At 45.7% G+C, this 27,346-nt stretch overlaps 1 protein-coding gene across 4 annotated transcripts in view; it reads left to right on the top strand.

The window, feature by feature from the left end:
- The window catches only part of LOC147029179 (uncharacterized), a 41,354-nt gene extending 21,193 nt beyond the window's left edge, over positions 1-20,161 (top strand). For 2 of the 4 annotated variants that reach the window (XM_085876342.1, XM_085876341.1), the window contains one exon: positions 11,967-20,161. In XM_085876342.1, coding sequence (XP_085732468.1) covers positions 11,967-14,185 — 2,219 coding nt within the window. In that variant the 3' untranslated portion in view covers positions 14,186-20,161. Of the gene's footprint in view, positions 1-11,472; positions 11,530-11,966 lie in introns of all 4 variants that reach the window. The other 2 variants (XM_085876344.1, XM_085876343.1) reach the window with 2 other exon arrangements.
- Positions 20,162-27,346: the final 7,185 nt, after the last annotated feature.

The following is a 27,346-nucleotide window of genomic DNA, read 5'->3' on the forward strand; positions in this document are numbered from 1 at the left end:
CCAACCGAATATTTGGCTGAGCCGACATTTGCCGAAACCAGATGATGAGCGCGTCATCGACATCTTCAAAGGACACCCATTTCACGCGTTTCACACTTACTCCCGGCCTCGCGATGTTCTCCACTTGTCCAAATTTCTTGCCCTTATTCTTCAAAATATTGTTCAATGTCTGCCGTTTTTTTTGTTTTTTTTTGTATACCTTGGTCGAGGCTCGTGTGAGAGCTAACACACAACTCACAGCAAGGAGGCATGAGACAAGAGGGGCGGGAGTGGGAGGGACAAAACAGTGGGGAACAGACACATTAGGTGAACTGTGGAAGGGAGAGGGATGGGGATGGGACGGGGAACATGGCGAAGAGAAGATGGACATTACAGGGACTTTCAGGAAGGAAAGCAGGGGAATTGAAGGAAGTGGGCTTGGGTGGATTATCGGGGGTAGAAAAGATCAAGGATTTGGATGGTGGAAGATAAGAGGTGGTGGTGAACAGCTGTTTTGAAAGCCTGGAGGGAAGAATGGGAAAGAATAGAGTGAGGAAGTTTATTCCAAAGGCGGGAAAAAAGAGGAATGAAAGAGTGAAGATGAGCAGTGATTCGAGATTTTGGTAGTTTTACCAGAAGGGGGTTGTTGGCGGACCTTGAGCGCCCTGTGGAAATGTGGTGGGGACAAATCGCAGAGAGAGCAGGGGGGGCAAGGCTGGAGAGGAGTCGGTAGAAGACAGAAAGACCACCGACCAACCTGCGGTGATTGAGTGAGAGGCCCAAAGACTCAACTTCATTGCGGGAGATGCCGATGATCTTAAATGCCCTGGTTTCGACAGCGTGAAGCCGAGAAAGGTGGGAGGCAGGAGCACCAGCCCAGAGGGGAGAGCAGTACTCCATCAGGCTACGGACAAAAGCTTTGTAAGTGGTCAGGAGCTCAAGAGGGCCGAGGAAGGACTTTGCATGACGGAGGATTCCCAGACGGCGACTGGCTTTTGAGGCGAGGTTGGAAATGTGACTTTCCCAGGAAAGGTCATGGCAGATAGTGAGACCCAGAAGCTTGAAAGAAAAGACTTCTTCCAGAGGATTGTTGAGAAAGTGGATGGGGGGGTTTTGTAAACGGTCCTTTCGAAGAGACATAGTGAGAGTGTGAGATTTGTCTGGATTGAAAGACATGTTCCACGTGTTGGACCAGTTTGTGATTTTATCCAGATCTGCAGTGAGCGAAGAAGCTGCTGCTTGCCGGTCTGAGGTATGACAGACGGTACGGCAGAGGGTGGAGTCGTCGGCAAAGAGAAATAGAGGATTTTCCAGAGTCCGAGAGTTTGATGTCGAACTTCTCAGCTGTGGCTGTTTTCTTCATCAGTGGGGTTGCCTCGCAAAACTGGATAATGTCGTATTTTTCTTGGTAGGTTTTAGTTGTAAGCTTACGCTTAGTCGCCATTGTCCTGCCTGCAGTGCGATCAACGTGTGTACGCAGTTATAAATCGCCTATCACTGACGGTGCAAACCAATGAGCGAGCATCACGATTCCATGAAATCGGGCTTCTCACGAGGCAGCAGTTCCGTGTGACGAGTTAGGAGTGGTAATTTACTTGAGTTTCCATTACGCGGGAACGGACAACATCTGACGACTTAGACAAAGTGACGACTTAGAGATGACGACTTACAGAGGGATGACCCTTTATTCAAAGGGATTTAACATGAGATAAATTCAGGACTTTTTGACGCTGCCGACTGAGGCGAAGAGACGAGTTACATGCTGCCGACTTACGCCTAGTCTACTGTATATATATATATATATATATTGTTGTAGATTTCCGCCCACTGGCGTGCAGACAGCCGCTTTAAGCTGAATCGCGGCCGTACGCCCACTGGACAAGCAATCCAGTCGCGGCTTTCCGGATCAACGCCGAAAACCAGCCACGGTGTGTTTTTAAGCACACCACAACCTTGTCCGTACTCTACCCGCGCGCCACAGGGTCAATCGTCGATATACCTAATTAATCATGTGGGTAGATTACCGAGAGATTGTACCTCAACGGGACCGCTTGGAAACGAGCCGCTTAAGCAGCTCGCTTCCTTTTGGGATAACTGAGCGGGGTATTATCACGCAGTCCCGTTGGACCCGATCACTTTACCGGCTATTTAAAAAAACAAACTATATTCCGAGTGCAAGATGGCAGCTCAATTAAGGGAAGAGGACGCAACGAACAGGTTTACATTCACACAAGGACATTTATTGCAATAAAGTACGTAAGCAGTCATGCAGGTATGCAAAACACGCATGCAGTTTAACAAGGCAAAACACGTATGCAATTATACAAGGTCAACACGCATGACAGGAGAACTACAACTGTTCTACACAATGACTTAACAGTTTTTTTACTACTTAGTAGACACGGGCCCACGGACACACGTACGCACACACACACACACACACACACACACACACACACACACACACACACACACACACACACACACACACACACACACACACACACACACACACACACACACACACACACCCAAGAAATGGTGGCTGAGACCTTTAATAACGGGCCCCAGCTCGGAGGACAGGTGAGCTGAAACCCAGAGCCTATCTCGAACCTCTCCACCTCGTGTGGTCTTCAAGTTGTTCGGACCCGGGCTCCAGCGAGAGCGAGCTGGATCTAATCACCGTGAGCCGCGATCCTTCCCGAGCTCCCGCGAATCCTCCCGCGCTTCTCAACACGTGCTGGTGAGATGAGGCGCCAATCCTTCCCATCGATGCTTCGCTTCCCCGAGGAACCACCTCCAAGAAGAGGCCGACGAGTCGCACCAAGCCGGGAACCAAACGGAGAACAAAGAGCTCCACGAACCAAGAAAAATAAGCCACCACTCGCAGCTCGAGTCGACCAACTGGCTCAACTCTCTTCCAAACAAAGCAGCTCTCCAAAAAGTCTCCACCCAAGCCAAGCCGTGACCGAAGCTCTACTGAACCAAGCAGGACCCGACGGCCTGCTGAACAACCACACGAACAGAAACCGAAGCTCTACTGAACAACCAGCCAAGCAGAAACCGAAGCTCTACTGAACAACCAGCCAAGCAGAAACTGAAGCTCTACTGAAAGCCAGCCAAGCAGAAACCGAAGCTCGACTAAACAACCCCCAAACACGAACCAACTTGAGGATCTCTTCCTTATCCTCTTAGCAGCTTGAGCCGAAGCTCTACTGAACCACCAACCCGAACAAAGAAAGGATATCCTGTTTATCCGACTCCGGCCCTCCCCCGCGCCCGGCGTGACTCATGCCCTCGTGATCCATCCCTCGCTCAATCACGGGTGGGATGGAGTTGTTGACGTCATTAATCACGGGACAGAAGGGCTCTTCTTCCTCTTCGCAGAAGAGGGGGAGGGACGTCTCCATTGTTCGCTCCCGAACTATTAAATTGATCCGCAGCGCATCTAATAGATTTCCAAACATTTAAACAATGGAAGGTGAACTATCTAGGGAACAAGCACTTATCGACATAGCTGACTTCAGGAAGCTGTATATTGTGTGCAATCGAATTCCAAATTCGTAACACTACCCCCTCCCCTTTTTACAGACTCGTCCCGAGTCGTCAAATTTTTGTGTGACCAGCATGTGTAAGTTTTCCCCGAGTACGTTCTACCTTCGGATCCCTGAGTGCGACATTTCTTTATACGTGTCCAAAAAATAAATAACCTAATGCGCTGCGTAACGAACTAAACAAACTCTCACAGACTCATTCGGACAACTTAACTAAAATTGCCGGCGCTAAAACAAACATGCAGGTGAGGTTCCACGTATTTACAATTTTCACTCAACTTATCCATTACTTAACCATGGCCCAGGAATTGTGATCTGTGAAAGGGGAGAAGGTAAAAGTCATTTCAAAGTTCATTGATGCACGGGAATGGATGGAGATGGTCGCAAAACACAAAAATGGACTGGAAGCACAGGCTGCCTGCAGTGTAGTCCTCACAAAACTAGATGGTCCTGGCGCACATGGTGATGGATGGACACAGGGGCAAACGCAATCAAGGGCTTGCAGGCATGGGGTCATGGCAGAGGCAGGCAAACGAGGCATGGCAAGGCAAGTCCATGCAGAACAGGCAGCTGCAGCACAACAGGCCGGCAGGTGAAGCTGGCCGTCCTCTGGTGTGGTTCCATCAGGTCTGGAGGGAGTACGGTGGTTTTGGCCGCTCTGAAGTCGGGCTCGGACCGAGCCGACTGTCTCCCCCCACTCTATCGCCTTTGCCTGTCTCTGTCCATACCCACTCACTTAATTTGCCAGACAACACAACAAAATTCAGCCCCTCTTTATTTTTATTATTTTTATTTCCCTTTTATAATTGTCTCCCTAACCCCCTTATTGTCATTGTCTGGCTAGCCTATCATGTCCACCTAGCCTACTCCCAACCCCTAAAATCCTTTTTCGAGGGGAATAGGGAGAAACTAGCATCCTGTCTCAAGGCCCAACAAAGCCTCAGAATGGCCTCCTCAGAGTTCAACGATCTACCAAGGTGAATCCAGCGGCCCACAACGAGCGAAGGGATGGATGGTGCGAAGGGGGTACATCTCCTAACTACCCGAACATTTATTACACCTGAAACTACCCCGGGGCTTTCCAAAAATGCCTGACACTTTTAAACTATCGGTTCTAAAAACCATGATTCCCGTCGCCTGTGTTGGTGTCCATTATAAATTTGAGCCTTGCCCTCAAATTTTCATTTGTGCCCTCGCACAATTTCCTGGCTGGGCAGCGTGGCTCAACTGGTAGGAACTTCCCCTCTGCCGAACTCTAACCATGGCACCCCCAGGCCCGCAGGCTGCCTCCGAGCCTAGCTGCTCCTTATAAATGTGGGGGTTTGCCCTCTCTGGCTTTGCCCCCCTCCGATGCCCACGTAGATTGTTGATGCCCCGGGTCCCTTTCCGAGGGTCGCCTGTGCCCACTGCACTGCCCCCGTGGCATTCTGGCGCTACGGGTCCCGTTTCCGACGGGTTGCCCGTGCCCACTACACTATCCCAGCCCCTCTTGGGCCCTTGGCCTACTCTGGCTGACTAGTCCGGTGCCTGGGGTGCCCACTAAACAAAACTCACTTTTCCACAGCCACGCTCCCAGCCGGTCCCTGAACTCCTGCACCCCTCCAAACGGGTTTCGTGCCTTCTCTCGACACCAACAACAAAACGACCTCCTGTTAGTAAATTTGAATAACCCACTAGCTAACATTAAACTGACCCCAGGGTCACTTGTGTGGGAATCACTCCTCCCCCCAACCAGTCATTCGCATCATGCACACCACATTCGCTCCACTCACACAATTGGGCCCGCTGTCCCACACTCATTCCTCACACACTTTCCATTTCACAACTCACACCAACACTCTATACTGCCATCCTTCCTAATTAAATCCCCTAACTAACTCGTGCTCCCTCGTCATCCCTTAAATCAATGCACATTCCTTTTACTCTACGTAGCTAAGCTACGTCTCCACTACACATTTCCATTCTGTCCATGTCTCCGAAAATCCAAAAAAATTCCCATTTCCTTCATCTAAACTGAAATCCCTCAAACTAATCCATTCCACGGGCTCCATGAGGCCTTGTCCCTGCCCCACGAGGCCGGTCTAACTATCACTAACCCATCCTCCTAACTCGTACTTCCTGTGCCCCCTTACGGGGGGGGGGGTCTTCCACCCCCTGCCTGGGGCTCGTGTCCACTCGAAGTGGCGAGGCTTGATTTTTTTTTCTTCTTTTTTTTCCTGAGCACACCAGCGCGGCAATTCGCAACCTGCCCATGACGTCATGGCAGCTGTTCGCGCACCTCGTCCCCATGGACGGTAACATCCGACAGGGATTCCCTTCTGCCAGATTTCAACCATGCAGCCACGACGTCAATGCGCATCCCAAAGCAAGCCCCGCGTTTCGAGGGGTTCCCCACGCGAGCACGTGCTCTGCTCGTCCGTAACCTGCGCTGCGGAATCCCCGATGACGTCACTCGCACCCCAAACCTGTACGATTTCTCGCGCAAGCCGGGGTATGCACAACGCATTGGGGGAGCCGCTTCGCACGCTCTGCGAACAGAACGTGCGACACAGGCCACATGGAGCTTTACAAACACACTCGCCCGGAGAACCCGTCCGCATCAAATACACGATCCAGCCTAACTTTTGTCCGTCCCGTGGGATCGGCTTGTATCCACCGTGGACGTTTCCGGACCGGCTTTCACTCGCGCAGGCGCGCACGCGGCAGTCTCGTGCGTAGCATGGCACGGACCCCGCGCGCGCTGCTGTGCAAACCCGGCACGGTCCCTAAAACAGCTACGGCTGCTACTCGGCCTTTGTCCACCGTCAGGCACCGTCGTTGTCGCACTCTCGCACACAAATTCCCACGTGCCACGACGCTCACACACACCTCACCATGACAATCGGACACGCGGTCGCGTGTTCCCGCATGCCGACCATCTCCCTGACGTACAGCGACCTCACACACGCTGTCTCTCTCACACACGGCCGTTCACTCACGCACGCCATTTCACTCGCACACGTGGTTCCACTCACACAATGCATGCTGGAAAGCACGCATTTCGGCACACTCGAAACCACACACACCGGAACACACATTGGGGATTCGCGCCACCATAAGGGATCCCCGGGTCTCCAAACCCCCCAAGCTCCACGTGCACTCGTCCACAGCACTCGCCCCCTCTACCTCGCAAAGCTCGACCAGACCCACCTGGTCGAGATCCACTTCAAGGGTGCATAGCGTCTCCCTCAATTCCTGAAGGAGGCTATCTGGCTGCTTGCACCGGGTCACGACACATTCCTCGAGCTCCCCTTCATCGTCCCTCGCTAACTCCATGTGTGTGTTCGTCCTTCACCCCTTCTTTATCGTGTAGTCTCTCCTCTACTTTTTCTATCTCCCGTGTCTCTGTTAATTCTTTTACTTCTTTTATTATCTCCCTTGTCTCTACGTGTCTCGCACACGTCTCAGTCACCCCCATTTAATTTTTCCCTCTGTGTCACCGTCACTTTCTTTGTCACCTGCACGAGTCTCGTCTTACACGTCTCCCGTATTACTTTGTCCTCCCCCGCTTCTATCGCGGGGGGCACAGCCGTTGCACTCCCTCCCAACTCGTTCACTCCAGCACGTGGCGCCGCCATTTTGTGCTCCATTGTCCGAGTTTCGTCACACGCCATCGCCCTTATGCCTGCCTGCAGGCATCGCCCCACGCACTGCGTTTCACCCCGCAGTGTTCGCATATTGCTTCTGAATGCCTGCATGTTTGCATCCATTTTGTTTCCCATTTCATCCATTTTGTTTTGCATTTCCTTTGCGTTTCCATGCATTTTGTCTCCCATTTCGCTTTTCATTTGCTGCATCATCAGTATCAACTGTGCAATGCCCGATCCGCGATTATCGGTCAGGGTTTCGCTGGGGACCGGGGAAGGATTTTGACGGAGGAGGGGAGGGGGGGGGATGTCATGCACCGCGGCCCCTGCGGCGCCCATTTCGGGCCTGAGGTTTGGTTGTAGGGGATGTTCAACCTGCATATCAATGTCCTGCACGGGGATCTCGTCCTGGGCCATGGATTCTATCATCTCCAAATCCATACCTAATCCCTCCTGCCCCTGTTCGCCTTGAACTGCCATCTTTCGTATCAGAATAATTTTAAAAAGCTCAATTTAATGGAAAAATCGAGGGTCACTCTACACACCCTTGATCCGATTCCCGTTAATTTGGTTGGAGGCGGGATGGATTTTAATCCCACTCCTTGACAACAGTGTTGTAGATTTCCGCCCGCCGGCGTGCGGACAGCCGCTTTCAGCCGAATTGCGGCCGTACGCCCACCGGACGAGCAATCCAGTCGCGGCTTTCTGGATCAACGCCAAAAACCAGCCACGGGTGTCTTTTTAAGCTCACCACAACCTTGTCCGTACTCTACCCGCGCTACAGGGTCAATCGCCGAATTGTCGATATACCTAATTTATCGCGTGGGTAGATTACCGAGAGATTGTACCTCAACGGGACCGCTTGGAAACGAGCCGCTTCAGCAGCTCGCTTCCTTTTGGGATAACTGAGCAGGGTATTATCACGCAGTCCTGTTGGACCCGATCACTTTACGGCTATTTAAAAAAACCAACTATATTCCAAGTGCAAGACGGCAGCTCAACTCAGGGAAGAGGACGCAACGAACAAGTTTACATTCACAAAAGGACATTTATTGCAATAAAGTACGTTAAAGCAGTCATGCAGGTATGCAAAACACGCATGCAGTTAAGCAAGGCAAAACACATATGCAATTATACAAGGCCAACACGCATGGACAGGAGAATGACAACCGTTCTACACAATCACTTAACAGTTTTTACTACTAGGTAGACACGGACCCACGGACACACGTACGCACACACACACCCAATAAATGGTGGCTGAGGCCTTTAATAACGGGCTCCAGCTCAGAGGACAGGTGAGCTGAAACCCAGAGCCTATCTCAAACCTCTCCACCTCGTGTGGTCTTCAAGTTGTTTGGACCCGGGCTCCAGCGAGAGCGAGCTGGATCCAATCGCCGTGAGCCGCGATCCTTCCCAAGCTCCCGCGAATCCTCCCGCGCTTCTCAACACGTGCTGGTGAGACGAGGCGGCGATCCTTCCCGTCGATGTGTCGCCTCCCCGAGGTACCACCTCCAAGAAGAGGCCGACGAGTCGCACCAAGCCGGGAACCAAACGGAGAACAAAGAGCTCCACGAACCAAGAAGAAGAAGCCACCACTCGCAGCTCGAGTCGAGCAACCGGCTCAACTCTCTTCCAAACAAAGCTGCTTTCCAAAAAGTCTCCACCCAAGCCAAGCCGTGGCCGAAGCTCTACTGAACCAAGCAGGACCCGACGGCCTGCTGAACAACCACACGAACAGAAACCGAAGCTCTACGGAACAACCAATCAAGCAGAAACCGAAGCTCTACTGAACAACCAGCCAAGTAGAAACCGAAGCTCTCCTGAAAGCCAGCCAAGCAGAAACTGAATCTCTACTGAACAACCCCCGAACACGAACCAACGAGCGGATCTCTTCCTTATCCTCTTCGCAGCTGGAGCTGAAGCTCTCCTGAACCACCAACCCAAACAAAGAAAGGATCTCCTGTTTATCCTTCTCCGCCCCCTCCCCCACGCCCGGCGTAACTCATGCTCTCGTGATCCATCCCCTGCTCAATCACGGGTGGGAGGGAGTTGACGACGTCATGAATCACGGGACGGAAGGGCTCTTCTTCCTCTTCGCAGAAGAGGGGGAGGGACGTCTCCATTGTTGCTCCCTAACTATTAAATCGATCCGCAGCGCATCTAATCGATTTCTAAACATTTAAACAATGGAAGGTGAGCTATCTCGGGAACAAGCACTTATCGACATAGCTGACTAAAGGAACCTGTATGTTGTGAGCAATCGAATTCCAAATTTGTTACTATATATATATATATATATATATATATATATATATATATATATATATATATATATATATATATATATATATATATATATATATATATATATATATATATATTTCTCTTTTTTTTTTCAAACACGAACTCAATCAAGCAATTATTTAAAACCCCCGATGTCACAGGGCTATCAATTGGTCACCAATCGAGTTAATTTTACTTTTACACATCATCCTTAACAACCTGCTTTGCCTTTTCGGCTTTTCTGCACTTTTGCTCAGACCATGCACACAAGCTCTCTTGGTCTCCAACACACTCGTTTTCACATCGCGAGACTTTCACACACGACTTTCACACGAGACTTACTTCATTTTCTTATCTCCAACCTTAACTCTATCGATTCTGAACCATAGGTGTCCAGCACATCCAAGACATAAACCATGTATTATTCATGTACACATCCATCTCAAACATAAACCATATACAATTTTAACATGGCACATGAAAACTATTTCATCAACACGTAAAACATTCCACCTGTGAGATTCCAGCCAACACCACCACAATGCAAAAACATGTTCTTCAACATGCATGTACAATAACCTGCAAAATTAAAGACAGTTCCACCAATATCCTCAACACATTCCAAGCATATACAATTCACAATGAACTTCCTGCACACGCATCTGGGGAATCAATCATACCTTGTTCTACATACACATGTATACGTATTCAGACTCACCCTCTGTGCCTTGAAGATTTTAACCTTGTGCAAGGCTCACAGCAAGGCATACACCCATGGGGTCTTTCACCATTGGGGAGGGGGATTACCAGTGAGTTCTCTTACCCACTGCCTCTTTCACCAACGGGATGGGGAGTATTTCACCCCACCCTTCACGCAAACAGGATCAACCTCTACTACCCAATGAATTTTTTCACCCACAGGGTATGGGTACCCACTCTAAACCGGCCCTTAAAGGTTTTAGCTCTGAACACTTCACCAATTTCTTAGAAGCATGCTACCCGGTAAAAAGAGAGACAGGGCGTTGAGACCGCAGTGAGGACAAGCACTGAAAATAGGGGACTTTTTTTTCCAAAACAGGCTCCCCTCAGGTTACATCTTTGTGTGCCGGCTCTCAGTGCTTGCCATCACCCAATCGCAGCCCACTGACCTCTCCTCTTCCAGGGTTGACGCTCCTGCCTGGCTCGCCAATTACTGTCGAAGAAACCCCAGTCTCCGATGTCAAAGCAACCAACCTCTAACTGAGGATCGGTGCAACAGAGCTCAAATCTTTAATATGTATAAATGGAATAGGGAACAACCCTTCCAATTTGTTTGCCTTGAAAGCATGGTTTTTAAACAGATTTGAAGAGGAAAGGAGTCAGTGAAAAGAGGCGAAGGTACATCGTTTTTCTTATCAAAGTTTGAAGAGGTATGGTAGGAGGGAAAGGGGTACATTGTATTTCTTAACCGAGTTTGTAGAAGAAAGGAGGGATGGAAAAGGGTAAGAATGGGTGCATTGTATTGTAAAAGCAGAGGAAGATAACAAGATAACAACTGAATGGATGTGAGGGTCACATACAAGCATAAGGTAAGGTTTTTGCTGAGAATGCACACAAGCTCTCTGTCCAGCTCATTTCCTGGAAAATATGCTGATAAGGACTAACATATACATTCAATACAAGAATACAAAGGAGTTATAGAACTGTCTTCCAGAACTCATTTTATATTTTTCAAGCAACATAAGAGTAAATTTATTATAAACAGAGATACATATACTGTAAATTGGAATCAATAATAATCACCATAATACTTTTGATGTTCAGTGTTAATCAAGTAATGTAAAAAGTTCATCAGAAATAGCAGTACATATGAGTTTTAAAAACCAAATGCAGGCACTTTCAACAAATTTTATGAAATGTGAGTGTGTGAATGTCTAATGCAATGTCTCTTCTGCAGTTATCATAGAGAGGTACAGTATTTAAAACAAGCTACATTTCTCGCTCACTCTGTATTTATTGTGTGCGGCCATATGTGCCATTTTCCTCAGCGGAGTTCACTCCCAACTGAAAATCTGCCACGTACAGCTATCGTGACTTTACGGGAGGTATTTTGAGATGACGTATAAAGGATGGATGCATATGATTAAGATTGATAGGGATGGATCAAACGTAATAGATGAGAGCATGCTCGTCATTGATTGGATAAATTTGCATGTATCAGTGAGTGGACTAACATTTAATTGCTCACCCAAATCGACAAATGTTCCAGACAATGATTTCTGTGAGTGTGCTTTAAATTCCAATTACACAATTTATTTAAGAAAAATCACAATGCAATTTTTTTTTCATTTCTGCAATTCAATATGTTAAACCTTTTTGATTTGTTGATTTTGAGTACAAGTTAAGGCCTGGACATCCGGGGAAAAAAAGTGTTGACTTATACGCCAAAAAATATGGTGTGTCAAATTTTAGAATGTTAAATATTTTGCATTTTGAGTTTAACAAAAAACGGATAATGACTTATTGTTCTTATTTTTTGTAGAGCAATCAAGAAGTCCTATTGGATACATGAGGTCCAGGTGCAGTTTGACAGTAAGGAAGATGTCTTTTGTGAAGAAACAATCACGAAAACAAGACTCGCTACCTTTGAAATACAAGTGCATGTCTGGTTCTCACAACACAAAGATTAATATAAAAGTAAACAAACGCAAAAAGGTTCTGGAAAGGCAAATGCATTATAAGTGTAATGTGTGCAGTGTGAATTTTGCTTCACCAAGCAACGTCAAAATACACATGAGGATCCACACTGGAGAGCGCCCACACAAGTGCTCTGTCTGTGATAAAGGTTTTGCTCAAAAACGCAGTTTGAAATTGCATATGAGAATCCATACAGGAGAGCGTCCTTACAAATGCTCCATTTGTGATAAGGATTTTTTTTCTAAACAGAGCTTAAACATCCATAGTATCACCCACACTGGAGAGCGTCTGCACAAGTGCTACATCTGCGATAAAGGTTTCTCACTAAAAAGCAATTTGAAAATGCATATAAGGATACATACAGGAGAACGCCCATACAAATGCTCGACTTGTGATGAAGATTTTATTTCGAAACAGAAATTGAACTTCCATATTATCACCCACACTGGAGAGCGCCCTCACAATTGCTCTATTTGTGATAAGAGTTTTATTTCGAAACAGAGCTTGATCATCCATAGTATCACCCACACTGGAGAGCGCCCTCACAAGTGCCCTGTCTGTGATAAAGGTTTCTCTGAAAAACGCAGTTTAAAAATGCATACGAGGATCCATACAGGAGAACGCCCTTACATATGCTCGATTTGTAATAAGGATTTTATATGTAAAAAGAGGTTAAAGATCCACAGTATCACCCATACTGGAGAACGCTCTCAGAAATGTTCTGAATGTGATAAAGCTTTTTCTCAAAAACGTAGCTTGAACTTGCATATGAAGATTCATACAGGAGAGTGTCCTGACAGGTGCTCTATTTGTGATAAGGATTTTATATCTAAACAGAGCTTGAACACCCATATTCTCACCCACACTGGAGAGCGCCCACACCGGTGCTCTGTCTGTGATAAAGGTTTTTCTCAAAAAGGCACGATGAAAATGCATATGAGGATCCATACAGGAGAGCGTCCTTACAAATGCCCCATTTGTGATCAGCATTTTATATCTAAACAGAGGTTGAACATCCACAACACCATCCACACAGGAGAACACCCTCATAAATGTTCTATTTGTGATAAGAATTTTATGTCTAAACAGAGCTTGAATCTCCATAGTACCATCCACACGGGAGAGCGCCCTCACAAGTGTTCTGTCTGTGATAAAGCTTTCTCGGTAAAAAGCAGTTTGAAAATGCATTTGAGGATCCATACAGGAGAGCGTCCTTACAAATGCTCCAATTGTGATAAGGCCTTTATTTCTAAAAATAGCTTGAACCTCCATAATATAACCCACACTGGAGAACGCTCTCAAAAGTGCTCTGTCTGTGATAAAGCTTTTTCTCAAAAACGCAGTTTGAAAATGCACATGAAGATCCATACAGGAGAGTATCTTTACAAATGTTCTATTTGTGATAAAGGTTTTCTTTCCAAACAGAGCTTGAAAAGTCATAGTTCCATCCATACTGGAGAGCTCCCATTCAAGTGCTCCGTCTGTGATAAAGGTTTCTCTCAAAAAGGCACAATGAACTTGCACATGAGGATCCATACAGGAGAGCGTCCTTACAAATGCTCTATTTGTGATGAGGATTTTATATCTAAACAGAAATTGAACTTACACAATACCACCCACACTGGAGAGCACCCTCACACCTGCTCTGTCTGTGATAAAGCTTTCTCTCAAAAAAGCAATTTGAAAAAGCACATGATAATCCATACAGGAGAACGTCCTTACAAATGCCCAATTTGTGAAAAGGATTTTTCTTTTAAAGACAGCTTGAAGCTCCATTGTACCATCCACACCACAGAACGACCACACAAGTGCTCTCTATGCAATAAAGGTTTCTCTCAAAATGGCGAGTTGAAAAGGCATATGAAGATACATACAGGGGAGCGTCCTTACAAATGCTCTATTTGTGATAAGGATTTTATTCATAAACAGAACTTGAACCTCCATAGTATCACTCACACTGGAGAACGCCCGCACAAGTGCTCTGTCTGCGATAAAGTTTTCTCTCAAAAAGGCAGTTTAAAAATTCATATGAAGAGCCATACAGGTGAGCATAAAAAATTCTGATGAAGCCAACAATAGAAGAAACTAGACCTCTGCTAGGTAGAGCATATACCTCCACCAGGCTGAAGAGTCTACGTTTTGTACGTCACTGATAGGCCGGATCTGGATTCGGACCTGAACCAAAATTGAATTGGCTTGTTCATGTCACTTTCTCAACTCATCCACAAAGTTTTGTCAGACTCCGTCCCCAACTTTTTGAAATATCATGCAACATATTATTTTGGCCCCATCTCTCATTGGTAAAGAATCACTTTAAAATCTGATCCAGTTCTGGATATTCATCAAAATCTTATCAATTTTTCCTTGTCACACACCCAATCTGTCCATGGAGATTCCGATGAATTCGTCCATATATTTTTGAGATATCCTGCTCACAGACAAATGCACAAACTAGAAATTGCTCATCGAGTGACATTTGGCAAAACATAACGAAGTTGAACGGCACTCGGTAGAGCGCATACCTCCGCCAGGCTAAACAGTTTATGTTTTGTATCCCACTGGTCGGCTGGATCTAGATCTGGACCTGAACTTAAATCGAATCAGCTTGTTTTTGTCACCCAACCATCTCCTCCATCTAGTTTTGTCATAACTCCACCACAACCTTATGAAATATCATGATATGTATCAAACCTGAGAAATCTCACACACTCACTCTTTCTCTCCGAAAGGATCATACCGCAAATCCTCCCATTGACTTTCTCACCAACCTTCCTGAAGAGGTTCAGTCACTCAAACTTTTAGGTCTCACTCTCAGCCATGATCTCTCTTTAGCAAGCCACATTTCACACTTGTGAAGTCCAAGTTCTTCCTTGGCACACTTGTGCTCCTATCCATCTACAAGACTTTCATCAGCAGCTTGATAAAGTACTGCTCTCCCCTCTGGGCTGACTTCTTGACCTCACATCTTGCTCAGCTTGACGCTGTGGAAACCAATTCCTTCAATATCGGTGGAATCTCTCGTGACGAAGTTGATTCGATGTGCCCATCACTTCGCTATCGCCGACAGGTCAGTCGTCTCTCTGTCTTACTCCGCCTCATTTCTGGTCTTGCACCTTTTGCCCTCTCCACGGCTTGTCCCCTTGAGGTATGTGCAGGACACACGTGGTCCACCAGTAACCACTCCTCATGAAACTGCCTAAATTCAGAACCACTGCTCACCTCCACTCACCTTTGACCTTTTGATCTCAAAATCAACAGGCTTCTTAGTTGAGACGACCTCAACAACTTGTTGAAGGTTTGTGAAGATTGGTTTTAAATTGTGACCTGTTGGCGATTGACAGAAAAACAAACACACAGACAGACAGACAAACAAGAAGATGTCATGCAGAGACCACCTTAGTTGTTGACCTTGGGCCTATGTTGACCTTTTGGTCCATGTTGACCTCAAAAATAATTGGCTGGTTGAATTCAGTGACCTGAAATATAAATCCTCTTCAAATTTCAAGTCAAACGGATGAAAATTGAGGATCTTAGAAACCTCACCTAAGTTGTTGACCATTTGACCTCAAAAATAAAACGCTTCTTCCTGATGACAAACTCTATCATGTATCGGTTGAAAATTGACCTGAAGACAATATAGAGACAAACCGACAGACAAATAGACAGAACAAGCCGGTAGGCCGCGATGGGTCGCCGAGCATGGAAACTAAGATATAGAGGAAAATGGATGTAATACAGCGGATAGGGAATCACCTTAAGATTATGCATATCAAATCTCATCCAGTTCCATCTACTGATAACTACTCTGTATCCATTTGAATGAACAGTACCGAAAATGCGGTTTGAAATCGGAAATCCCCAAAGTTCGAGGGGGTGCTGTGGGTGAACAAAGACCTAAATCGAAAATCCGGCTCGATCGTTTGTGCACAATGTGTTCCATACGATTAGTATGAATTTTCATGACCATCCGACCATAACCCTAGGAGGAGTAGCATTTGGCACGAAGGCACCTCCAGCTCTCGCATATTATCGATTTTTGCACTAATTGACCTTTGACCCCTGACCTAAGCGAAATCGGTCAATATGTCCTGAGGCAAAGTTGTAGTACCATGAACCTGCAAAGTTTCATTTGTATCGATGCACACACCTGGTCGCTCGGGGGCCTTCAATTTTCGCCAATTTTCAAGCATACCCTAATTGTAGGGGGTGCTGCGGGTAAAGTATTCCATATATCACAAAAACCGGAATATATTTGATAAAGCATCACCTGTAGATCATTCGTGCCAAATTTCATAACCCTACGTGGGATAATGGCTTTCGGAATTGATTTCGCGTGAACGGTACCGATTTTAAAGGTTTTTCGGTTGTTGCTAGGGAACCAAAGCGTCCCAAGCAACCATCACAATACCCAAAGCACGAGGTCATAAGATATACCTACCCCCCGAGTTTGGTCAAAATCCGCCCACGTTTACTACCAATTATGCTGATAACAAACAGACAGAATTACTGACAATAAGGGTCACCTATTTCGGCGACCCAATAACAAAATCGACTGACCAATGTACTTGAAAAATCTTTCATTTTGCAAGTAAAAAAAATATTGTTTTTCACCCCATCTCTCAATGGTGTGAAGAAGCACTTATAAAATTTTTTTAAAAACCTCACATCCGGATTTGGAACTGCACCAAAATCGAATCCATTCTTCCTTGTCCCACACCCAACCTGTCCACCAAGCATCGTCGGAATCAGTCCACAACTTTTTGAGACTGTGCTATATATCGTTTTTGACCTTATTTATCTCTCAACAGTGAAGAATCACTTGAAATAATTCTCATTTCCAAATCTTCACCAAAACCCAATCATTTCGTCCTTATCACACACCCAACCTCTCCACCAAATTTCATCCCAATCCATCCGCCACTTTTTGAGATATCCTGCTCACAGACAGACAGAGGTGAAAACATAACCTCTGTCCACATTCGGTGGCAGAGGGAAAAATTGGAAAATTATCGTGCAGTATTCAAATCCAGAACTCCACCAAAATATAATCAATTCATTATTGTCACACTTCCAACCTGTGAACCAAATTTTGTCCGAAGCCGTCCATAACTTTGTGAGATATCCTGCTCTCATACAGACAGACAAACAAAGAGACAGGGGTGAAAACACAAGCTCCATTCACCATAGGTAGCGGATGTAATGACCAGCTGTTTGAAAAACTGATAAGATTCTCGAAACAAATAAGGAAACAGAAGCAGAACGTTGCAAACCTCCTGTCCAAAAAAAAAAGACGAACTAGAAAACTTCTAGAAAGTGATTTATGAAAACTGAAAAGAAGACAACAAGGATGTGGAAAGGATGCGAAACTTGAAAAAGAAGAAACAACAACTAGAGGATATGCCTCGAGTGATAATTGACAAACAGAAAATTAGAAAAAAAACTCCAAGAATTGCCAAAATTCAAAAGCCCGAGCCTGGATGGGATTCCAAATTTCTGTCAAAATGCAATGAGATGCTCTCCACAATCACTCTGCTCGACCATTGAACGAGCTTATCCAAAGGGAAAAGGCAATGGATGAGTGCTTCACAACTGTGAGTAAAATCCTAATCTTCACTTCTGAGTTTTGAGCAGGCAATATGACCATCTCAAGTCATTTCTCATTCCTCCCCACTGTCTTTCTTTTAGTCCACCTCGTTTAGTTTACTCCATGTCAAAAGCTTTCCTAAACATCGTGCAATCTGTTCTTTCAAAAGCAATTTGAGGCCAATGCATTCATTGCGGCAAATGTTTCCATTAATCTCAATCTCATCTTCGATCGCGCCTTGCTTCTTTCAGGGTCTTCACAAGGTTACCAGTTTGTAATTCTTGTCTCTGTCCATGCTTATGTGTCCAGCCAAGTTCCATTTGATTTTTTTTTTTTTATTGTGATCAGTTTGTCAAGGAATTTTGTTTTCCATCTTATTTATGTTTTTTCTTTTACCTTTTGGTTCTGCCTGGATGGCCTCTTTCCGTGACTGTTTGAGTGGACATCACTTTTTACTCCATCTCTGCTATAATCCATGTTTCACTGCTCGTATGTAATATTGGGAGAACACGCTTGTTACCCTCGCCAACGGAGAGGGTATTGCATTTGGGTCCGTTTGGTACTTGCAAAATCAAAGATTTTTCAAGTATATTGGTTAGTCCATTTTGTTATTCTGTCTGTCTGTTTGTCACCTTCAGGTCACAATTTTAAACCGATCTTCATGAAACTTCACCATATGGTAGAGTTTGTCATAAAGAAGAAGCCTATTGTTTTGGGGTCAAAAGGTCAACATCGGCCAAAGGTCAACAACTTAAGTGAGATTTCTAAATTCCTCAATTTTCTTCTGATAGAATTGAAATTTTAAGAGGATGTTCATATCAGATCACTGAATTCAATGACCAATTATTTTGGAGCTCCACATAGGCCAAAAGGTCAACATAGGCCGAATTTCTAAAATTGTCAATTTTCATCTGATTCACTTGAAATTTGAAGAGGATTTGCATATTTGGTCATTGAATTCAACCAGCCAATTATTTTTGAGGTCAAATTTGTTTTATGGATTTTGCAAGTATCGTGCTCTGCACGGCGTCTCCTTGTTTGTTTGTTTGTCTGTTTGTTCGCACAGAACTTTCGTTTTTTTCTCCACAAGCGCTTGTCAGATTGAGACAAAATTTTCACTATTGGTCCGACTACTCATGCAGAATATTCTAATGATAATTACGACGTCATCGGTCACGTGGTGTGGCAGCCATATTGAAAAAATGGGGAAAAAAAATTGGACCTTGAGATCTCTGAAAACACACCAAGGAAAAAATAGAAACTTTCACATAGCAAGTAGTCCTCATGGGGAATGAGTGATTTTTTTTAATGACGTCATAGGTGCCTTAATTATGACGTCATAATTGCATATGTTGAGTGCCAAATCTGATCAGTATGAAAATTTTTGTTGTTTTCTGTGGATAAAATGGTCCACAGAAAAAAAAAACTGATGACGTCATCGGCCATGTGATTCAGCAGCCTTTTTTTTTTACTTTCAAAAATATTCTCCAAAATGGCTGAACAAATTAAGGCAAAACTTTACATGTATTACCACCTGTCCATGAGCAAAATGTTCACACATATGATGTCATAGGTCACATGGTTAGGCAGCCATATGGGATTTCCCCCAAAACATATAAAAATCTTCTCCAGAACGACTGGACATAGAGGGAAAATTTCTCACAAATGCTCCCCAAGGCATGCTTGTACAAGGTTAAAGAATAATAATTGATGTCACATGGTTTGGCAGCCATATTGGATTTAAGGAAAATTAAACAATGTTTTATCTGTAACTGCTTAATCAATCCATGTGAAACTTCACAATTATGATCGAGTAGCGATGGGGAATACATTTTTAAAATTTCAACTTCATCGGACACATGGTCTGGCATCCAGAATAATTTAATTTTTTGATGTGGGTTTTTCATTTTTTATATTTTTTTTATTTTTAATAAGTCTTACTTGGCTGCGCCTGTACAGTTTTGAGGGTAGAGGAGTAGCAGCTGAAATGTGAATCCTATCCAGGTTCCTCCCGATGACTTCATCTTTTATTTTTTGCTTGTTTGGGTTCCTTCTGATTACTCCAATGCAGGACTGTTCCGATTTGGTCTTCCATTTGATTTGAATTGAATTTATTTTAATCCCATTCTGAACTCCATTGAATAATAATTAAAAAAACATCATGGGTCAGGGTGAGGTGTCCGATCAAAGTGGGGTTGCATCAAAGCGAGACGTCTTCGTACCCGGTCAGAACTGCCAGCAGTTATGAAGTAGCAGTTCAAATTATGTAACACACCAGTACACAAACGCCACACAAAATACACCACACAACACAAGACCTGGCGAGGGTCTGCAATCTCTGATTGTTCTTTTTCTTGTTCTAAAATTGTTTCTAAAAATAAGTTTCTTTCATTTTTAATATGAAACTTGGAATTTATCAACAAGAGTTTCTGAATAAAGAAGTCTTCAAAGCATTAGTGCTTTGTCTGTTGTTTTGGGAATCTGTCATGGCACATGATCAATTTTGGTCACATGATAATCATAAACAAAATTTCTCCAAGTCCCTGAAGACTCGAACACAGAGCAAACAGCAAGGTTGCAAGAGAATTATGATTTGGCTCTGAAGCAATCGGCAGCTGCAAATGCCAAGACCTTGTTTGAAAATTCCAAGTGACGAGCGACAATCTGCAAGCCAGTGCTAAAGTGCAAGACTGCAATCTATAAGCAGCATTGCCTGTAACCGCAACCCCCATCCATTTCTGCGACTGCAACCACAGCAACCAAGCCTGAAACCTCAGGTTTAGCAGGGAAGAGTGCAAGAACCAATGAAGAGCATCAGCTTTCATTCGCTCATTCATTTATTAATCTCCGCCATCTTCGAAGATGGATGGAGGTTACCGTTTTCACCCCTTTCTGTTTGTTTGGTTGTTTGTGAACAGTATTACGGAAAAACTCCTCGACGAAACTTGGTGGGGGGGGGGGGTTAGTTATGGTCCAAGGATCATGCCATTAAATTTTGGACTTGGTCCCCCCCCCCAAAAAAAAATTGTTAGAGAATTTTTTTTTTTTGCATTTCTACATGTTTTAAGTGATTTCCAACCCCCCCCCCCAAAAAAAATTGAGTATTTTTTTTTTGTATTTCTAAATGTTTTAAGTGATTTCCAACCCCCCCAAAAAAAATTGTTACCCCCCCAAAAAATTGTTCGAGAAAATTTTTTTTTTGCATTTCCACATATTTTAAGTGATTTCCAACCCCCCCCCCCCCACCAAAAAAATTGAGAAATTTTTTTTTTGCATTTTTACATGAGTGATTTCCAACCCCCCCCCCCCCAAAAGAAAAAATTATTTTCATTTCTACATGTTTTAAGTGATTTCCAACACCCCCCCAAAAATTGTTAGAGAAAAAAACATTTTTGCAATTTTTTTTCAACAAAATTTCGATTTTTTATTTGCATTTTTACATGTTTTAAGTGATTTCCAACCCCCCGCCCCCCCCACCCCCAAAAAAAAAACGTTGGAGAAAAGAACTATAACTCTGTCAGCACTGTTGACAACATATTTAATGAATAAAAGGGCTGTCACACCTTGACGATTTAGCCAACCTATGCTGATTTATGAAAAATTTGCCTAATACGCTGGCACACGTCGAATACGTTATGGGTAGGTTTTGTATACGTTAAGAGCACGCTGAAAAACACTGCCATAAGTCGTTGTACGCTGGCTTTAATCGTTGAACTTTGTGGTTTTTCTCAACTTTTCGTATGCTTAAAATTTTACGACGTACTCGGCGTTTGGCTCACACGTTCCGCTACGCTGGCCATAAGGTTTAGGCACGTGATGCGATCGTTGACACACGTTATTTATATGTTACTCATGTGGAAACACGTTGAGGTAACATTTGCATACCCGAAACTTATTCATAAACTATCGGTAACGTTTTATAGGCACGCTACACGAACGTTGTTCACAGCTCGCAACGCGCTACTAGAAAGTTTCTCATACATCGAAACACATCAAAGTAATGTTTAGGGAACCCGTGACTTATTTATAATCTACGAGTAACGTGCTTGGGAATTAGTTGTTGAGCATGTCCTACGAACAAATACGTATGTAGACGTATTTGATGTCTTCATGACGACCACAGAACTTACTGAACACGTTTCTAACAAACAGCTGACGTAGAATGACGTATCCGCAGCGATTCAGGGAATTGGTATATAAAACGGGCCGTCGCAGGAGGAACCCGTCTTTTTTTTTTTAGACTTCGTGGTGAGTACATGTCCATGTCATTCCGAGAGATGGAGGATACGGCAACGCTGAGACGACAATACCTACCTGTCCTCGAACATCAACATGACCTCATCGAGTTGACACTGCACCAGTTGCGTGCCAATAGAGCCGGGAGAAGAAGACGTGAATGGAGGAGAAGGAACTGGGTGAGACCATGGATCGGTAGGCGACGCCATTACGGCATATATGACCAGCTCATGGTGGAACTCCGGAACGAGGACCAAGCATCCTTCATCAACTTCCTGCGATTGCCTCCAGTGATGTTCGATGAGCTGCGAGCCAGAATGGGTCCAAGGATAACCAAGCATTATTATGAAATCATTTCAATAGTCCAGTGGAAGCGATTTAACTCGTTCAATGGAAACGATTTGAATTGCCTTGCACCAGCGTCAAAAAACAATGGGCGAGTGACAGCCGTTTATTAAAATAGTTTAGTGGCAGTCAATGGATAGCAAAGGTCACGTAATCATAAACGATGCGCTCACACGTTATGCATACGCTAGACTATCGTTGGGCATAGGTTGTGGACGCCTAAACACGATAAGCAATCGTTGGTATAACTAATCTAGAAGTTATCGAAGCGTTCTGTGTTCATTACTCGTACATTATGCATTTGCCAAAGTCTTTTTTAATAATTTCGATAGTAAAACAAAGAAATATTTCATCTTCGGAATGAGGAAAAAAAATTAGCCCTTACAGAACATCGAACAATGGTGCAAAGTATTCTCCTATTAGTTGACGCAACAAGGATCCATCATCCCCCACAGCCTCCACATCACGCTCACATACGACGACTGACATAGACATACAGCTACTACCAATGCTACTACCACTGCTATTATTAGTCACACACACCTACTACTAGTAATAGTACTGCTACTATTGATACTACCGGCGTTCACATCTACTCACCATGGAGTCTGGAACAATGATGGGTTTTCATTGTGAAGCCCATTTGTATATACCAAATCCCCTAAACGCTGCCAATACGCCAGTACATGGTAGATGTAAGTTAGAAACACTTTCAGTAAGTGCTGTGGTTGTCCGGAAGACGTCAATTTAATTCGTCTACAAACAACAATGTACGTTTTACATACGTTACAAATAGGTTCATAGCATGTTACTCAAAGGTTAAAGGCACGTTTTACTTAGGTTCAAAACATGTTACTCATAGGTTAAACGCACGTTACTCGTACGTTCCTAGCACGCCAGTCATTGGTTCAAGGCCAGTTATACATCGTTTCAATGCACGTTACTCATAGTTTCCAAGCACGTTAAACATAGGCTAAGCTGACGCTACTCATTTGTTCAAAGCAAGTTACTCATCGATTAGAAATTTGGTTTCAAGTATGTTGGCCATTACCTTGCCGTGCTTCGACTAATGAGTAACCCACAAGTAACGTGTGTTCGCCGTGTTTACACGATAGCGGAACGTGCTCGGAACAGATGCCAACGCATGCGAAACGTGTGAGCCTTACATCGAGTACGTCTTAAAATTTTTAGCATGCTTGAAATTTCACGACGTATCAAACGGACTAGGTAATATGCCAGTGTACTTCAATGATTTCCAACATACTCTAAACGTATACACAACTTACCTATAGCGTATTTGACGTGTGCCTATAGTTGTAAGGTCAGGTTCGATCTGTGACCTGCTACAGGTACCATGTAAACCTGTACTAACCTGTTCCATGGTCGGGTTGTCGGCGACTAAACCGTCTCCCCCACCAGGTTTTCTGGTGAGGAGGGTGTTTGGATATGGACACCCAGCAGGATTAAAAACAAAACCTGTCAAAGGGCGGAGGAGCTCCTTGTGAGCCAACGGCCATCCATATCTAGTGCCCAACTGTGTCTGCGGACGTCCTCCTGCAGTTGGGTTACTTCTTATTAGGAGGTTGGTGGCAGGATTTGCACTCCAGCCACCGTAAAACGCTTCATTCCGCAAAACGCAAAACGCAAAAAAATCTGAAAACCCACTCCGTGGGAGTACCTCCTGTGCAGCTTCCCTTCGCAGGGCAGCTCACCGGATGATGGGATTGGGGCAAAGCCTTCGGGACCCCCAATCTTTGATAGGAGGGAAACCACGGGGTAACATCCCTGGGTCAGATTGCGGGAGAGTGTGTCGGAGTGGTGCTGAGGTGTCGTCCACCAGACGGCGGTCTCCTTGGGTTAACCTGAGGCGGTCCCTTCGGGTGGGTGCCTGGAATGTCCTATCCCTAAGAGAGGATGATCACCTGTCTCTGTTATCATCTGAGCTCAAGCGTTTGGACATCGGGATTGCAGCTCTCTCTGAGGTTCGGAGACCGGATTGCGGCGAGATAATGGTGGGTGGTTACACCTACTATTGGTCTGGTCGCTCTGATGGTTACCATACCCAAGGAGTTGCTGTAGCTGTGTCCAATAAGCTGACCCCAATGATAATTGAGGTAACACCGGTCAACGAGCGTATTATGAGATTAAGGATTCGTCACTCCTTAGGTGTCATTTCCCTGGTCTCTATTTATGCTCCGACTGAGGCGAGTGATCTTACCGTGAAGGACACATTCTACGCCACACTCGAGTCTGTGGTTGATCAGTGCCCCAGACGAGATACACTTCTAGTCTTGGGGGATTTCAATGCATCGACTGGAACTGATAGGGATGGTTATGAGGTGTGTGTTGGTCCCCATGGGTCAGGAACTATGAACCAGAATAGCACTAAGTTCCTTGACTTTGCAAGAAGTCATGGACTTAGGGTGGCTGGTTCATGGTTTCAGCGCCCGCAAGCTCATCGCTGGACTTGGTATTCCAACGCTGGCAGTGTGGCAAAGGAGATTGACCATGTCCTCATTGACGGTCGTTGGAGGATGATCCAGAACTGCAGGGTCTACCGGAGTGCTCAGTTCCTCAATACTGACCACAGGCTTGTTGTAGCAACTCTAAAGCTGCACCTTAAATCCTGGAGAATGGTACCATCCCAGCCTAGGCTGGATGTTGCCAAGCTCAGGGATGAGAGAGTAGCTGAGGAGTTTGCGAACAGGCTGAGTGGACACTTGGGGGTCTGGGTGCTTTGGGGGTCCTGAAGAGTTGTGGAGCACCTTCAAGACCACCGTCCTTGATGTTGCCGGTGGATGCCTTGGAGTTCACCGCAGGGCAAAGAAGAATTTTGTCTCTCAAGGGACACTGGATACCATTGACCAGAGTCGCAGGGCCAGGCTGAATGGCAGAGCTGAGCTGTTCAGGGAGCTGAGGCGTAAAACTGTACGTGCACTGAGGGTGGACAAGGAGGCCTATGTGCGAGGAATCTGTGAGGGGTAGAGCATCACCTGTGGACAGGTGATTCTCGTCCCGCTTACAGGGGAATTCGCGCATTACGTTCATCCAAGCCCATCCCTCGGAGCACTGCAGTTCGAGCAGAGAGTGGTAGGCTCTTGACAGAGGAGTCTGAAGTGAAGGCCCGCTGGGCCGGTTACTTCGAGCGGTTGTACCAGGCTGATCCCCCAGCTGTCGAGTTGGACGTCAAGGGTGTTACAATCCCTGTTGCTGACCCTCGAATCAACTGTGGTCCACCATCGCTTGTGGAAACACGGGCTGCGGTGAACCAGTTGAAACGGGGCAAAGCTCCAGGGATCTGTGGCATTCATGCCGAACTTCTCAAGGCTGGTGGAAATGCTGCACTCGCGTCGTTGCATGCAGTTTTGTGCTCTGCCTGGAACACAGGCATCATCCCAACTGACTGGAAGAGGGGCCTTGTTATCCCTCTCTGGAAAGGGAAGGGTGATCGCCAAGACTGCAACAACTACCGAGGGGTGACGCTGCTCTCAGTGCCGGGCAAGGTCTTTGCTCGGATAATTCTTGATAGGGTTCGCCACCATCTGCTTGAGCACCAGCGTCCAGAGCAGTCAGGCTTTACACCAAAGAGGTCAACGATTGACCGTATCCTTGCACTTCGTGTCCTCACCGAACGCAGACGAGAGTTTCGGCAGGGGCTGCTTGCAGCCTATGTTGATCTCTGTAAAGCGTTCGATTCAGTGAATCGGGATGTCCTCTGGAGGATTCTTGGTCTTCGTGGGGTGCCACCAAAACTGATCGATCTGATGTCTGAACTCTACTCTGGTACTGAGAGTGCTGTGAAGTGTGGTGGTACCATCTCTGACTTATTTCCAGTTGTTACTGGAGTTCGTCAGGGGTGTGTACTTGCCCCCACACTTTTCAGCACTTGTATGGACTGGATTTTTGGGAGGATGTCGGAGAGATCAAGTTGCGGTGCATCGTTTGGCAATGTCAAGATCTCGGACCTTGATTTTGCAGATGATGCAGTCATCTTTGCGGAGACTTTAGACATCCTCTTGGGGGCCCTCGAGGTGCTGAATGAGGAGTCGGAGCCGTTGGGATTACGGATTTCTTGGGTCAAAACAAAGATCCAGGCTTTCGGTGACATCTTGGATGCTGCTGTCCTGTCTGTGTCTGTTTGTGGTGAGGATGTTGAGGTCGTGGATAGATTCACTTACCTTGGCAGTGATATTCATGTCTCCGCAGGTTGTGAGCCGGAGGTCAATAGACGTCTGGGTCGGGCCTGGGGAGTCATGGATTCACTGGATCATGGGGTGTGGCGCTGCCGGTACCTGTGCGGGAGGACGAAAGTCCGAGTCTTCAGGTCCTTGGTACTTCCAGTCTTGCTCTATGGGTGCGAGACTTGGACTTTGACCAAGGATCTGAGACGGAGACTTAATTCCTTTGGTACCAGGTCTCTTCGGAGAATCCTTGGCTATCGCTGGTCGGATTTTGTGTCCAACGAGCGGTTGCTGAGAGAGACTCGGATGAGATTTGTTACCTGCATAGTCCGTGAGCGTCAGCTGCGGCTGTATGGACATGTGGCTCGTTTTCCTGACGCTGATCCTGCTCACCAGATTCTCTCAGCGAGGGAGTCTCATGAGTGGAGGAGGCCAGTGGGCCGACCACGTGCCTCATGGTTGCAGCAGGTTGACCATCATCTCAAGGAGATGGGGATGGGCCTGGCATCTGCCTGGGGGATGGCCAGACGGAGGCCCCTGGAGTACCGGCGGAAAGTGGACGCAGCGACGCGCTGTTCTGGCACATGCTCCCATACCTGACCTGACCTATAGTTGTAAACACATTTTTCATAGAATGGCATATGCTGGCAAAATCGTCAAGGTGTGACTGCAATATTGACACTTCAAATTCTCAGGCAGTTTTGATTTCAATCGGCGTCCGGCAAGTTCTTAACTGGCTACGCCACGAGTTCGCCGGCGATACGTATAGCGCGCAAAGGGTAAGTTGAACTATTGTTTGTCTTAGGTTTTGAACGCCGACCACAAGGTAAGCATTCGTTGGTAAAAGTTATGTATAACACAACGAAACGTTCTGTGCCC

This window comes from Eptatretus burgeri, chromosome 4 (assembly GCF_056783735.1).
Source record: "Eptatretus burgeri isolate ZD-2024b chromosome 4, Ebu_testis_v1, whole genome shotgun sequence".
Taxonomy (NCBI): Eukaryota; Metazoa; Chordata; class Myxini; order Myxiniformes; family Myxinidae; genus Eptatretus; species Eptatretus burgeri.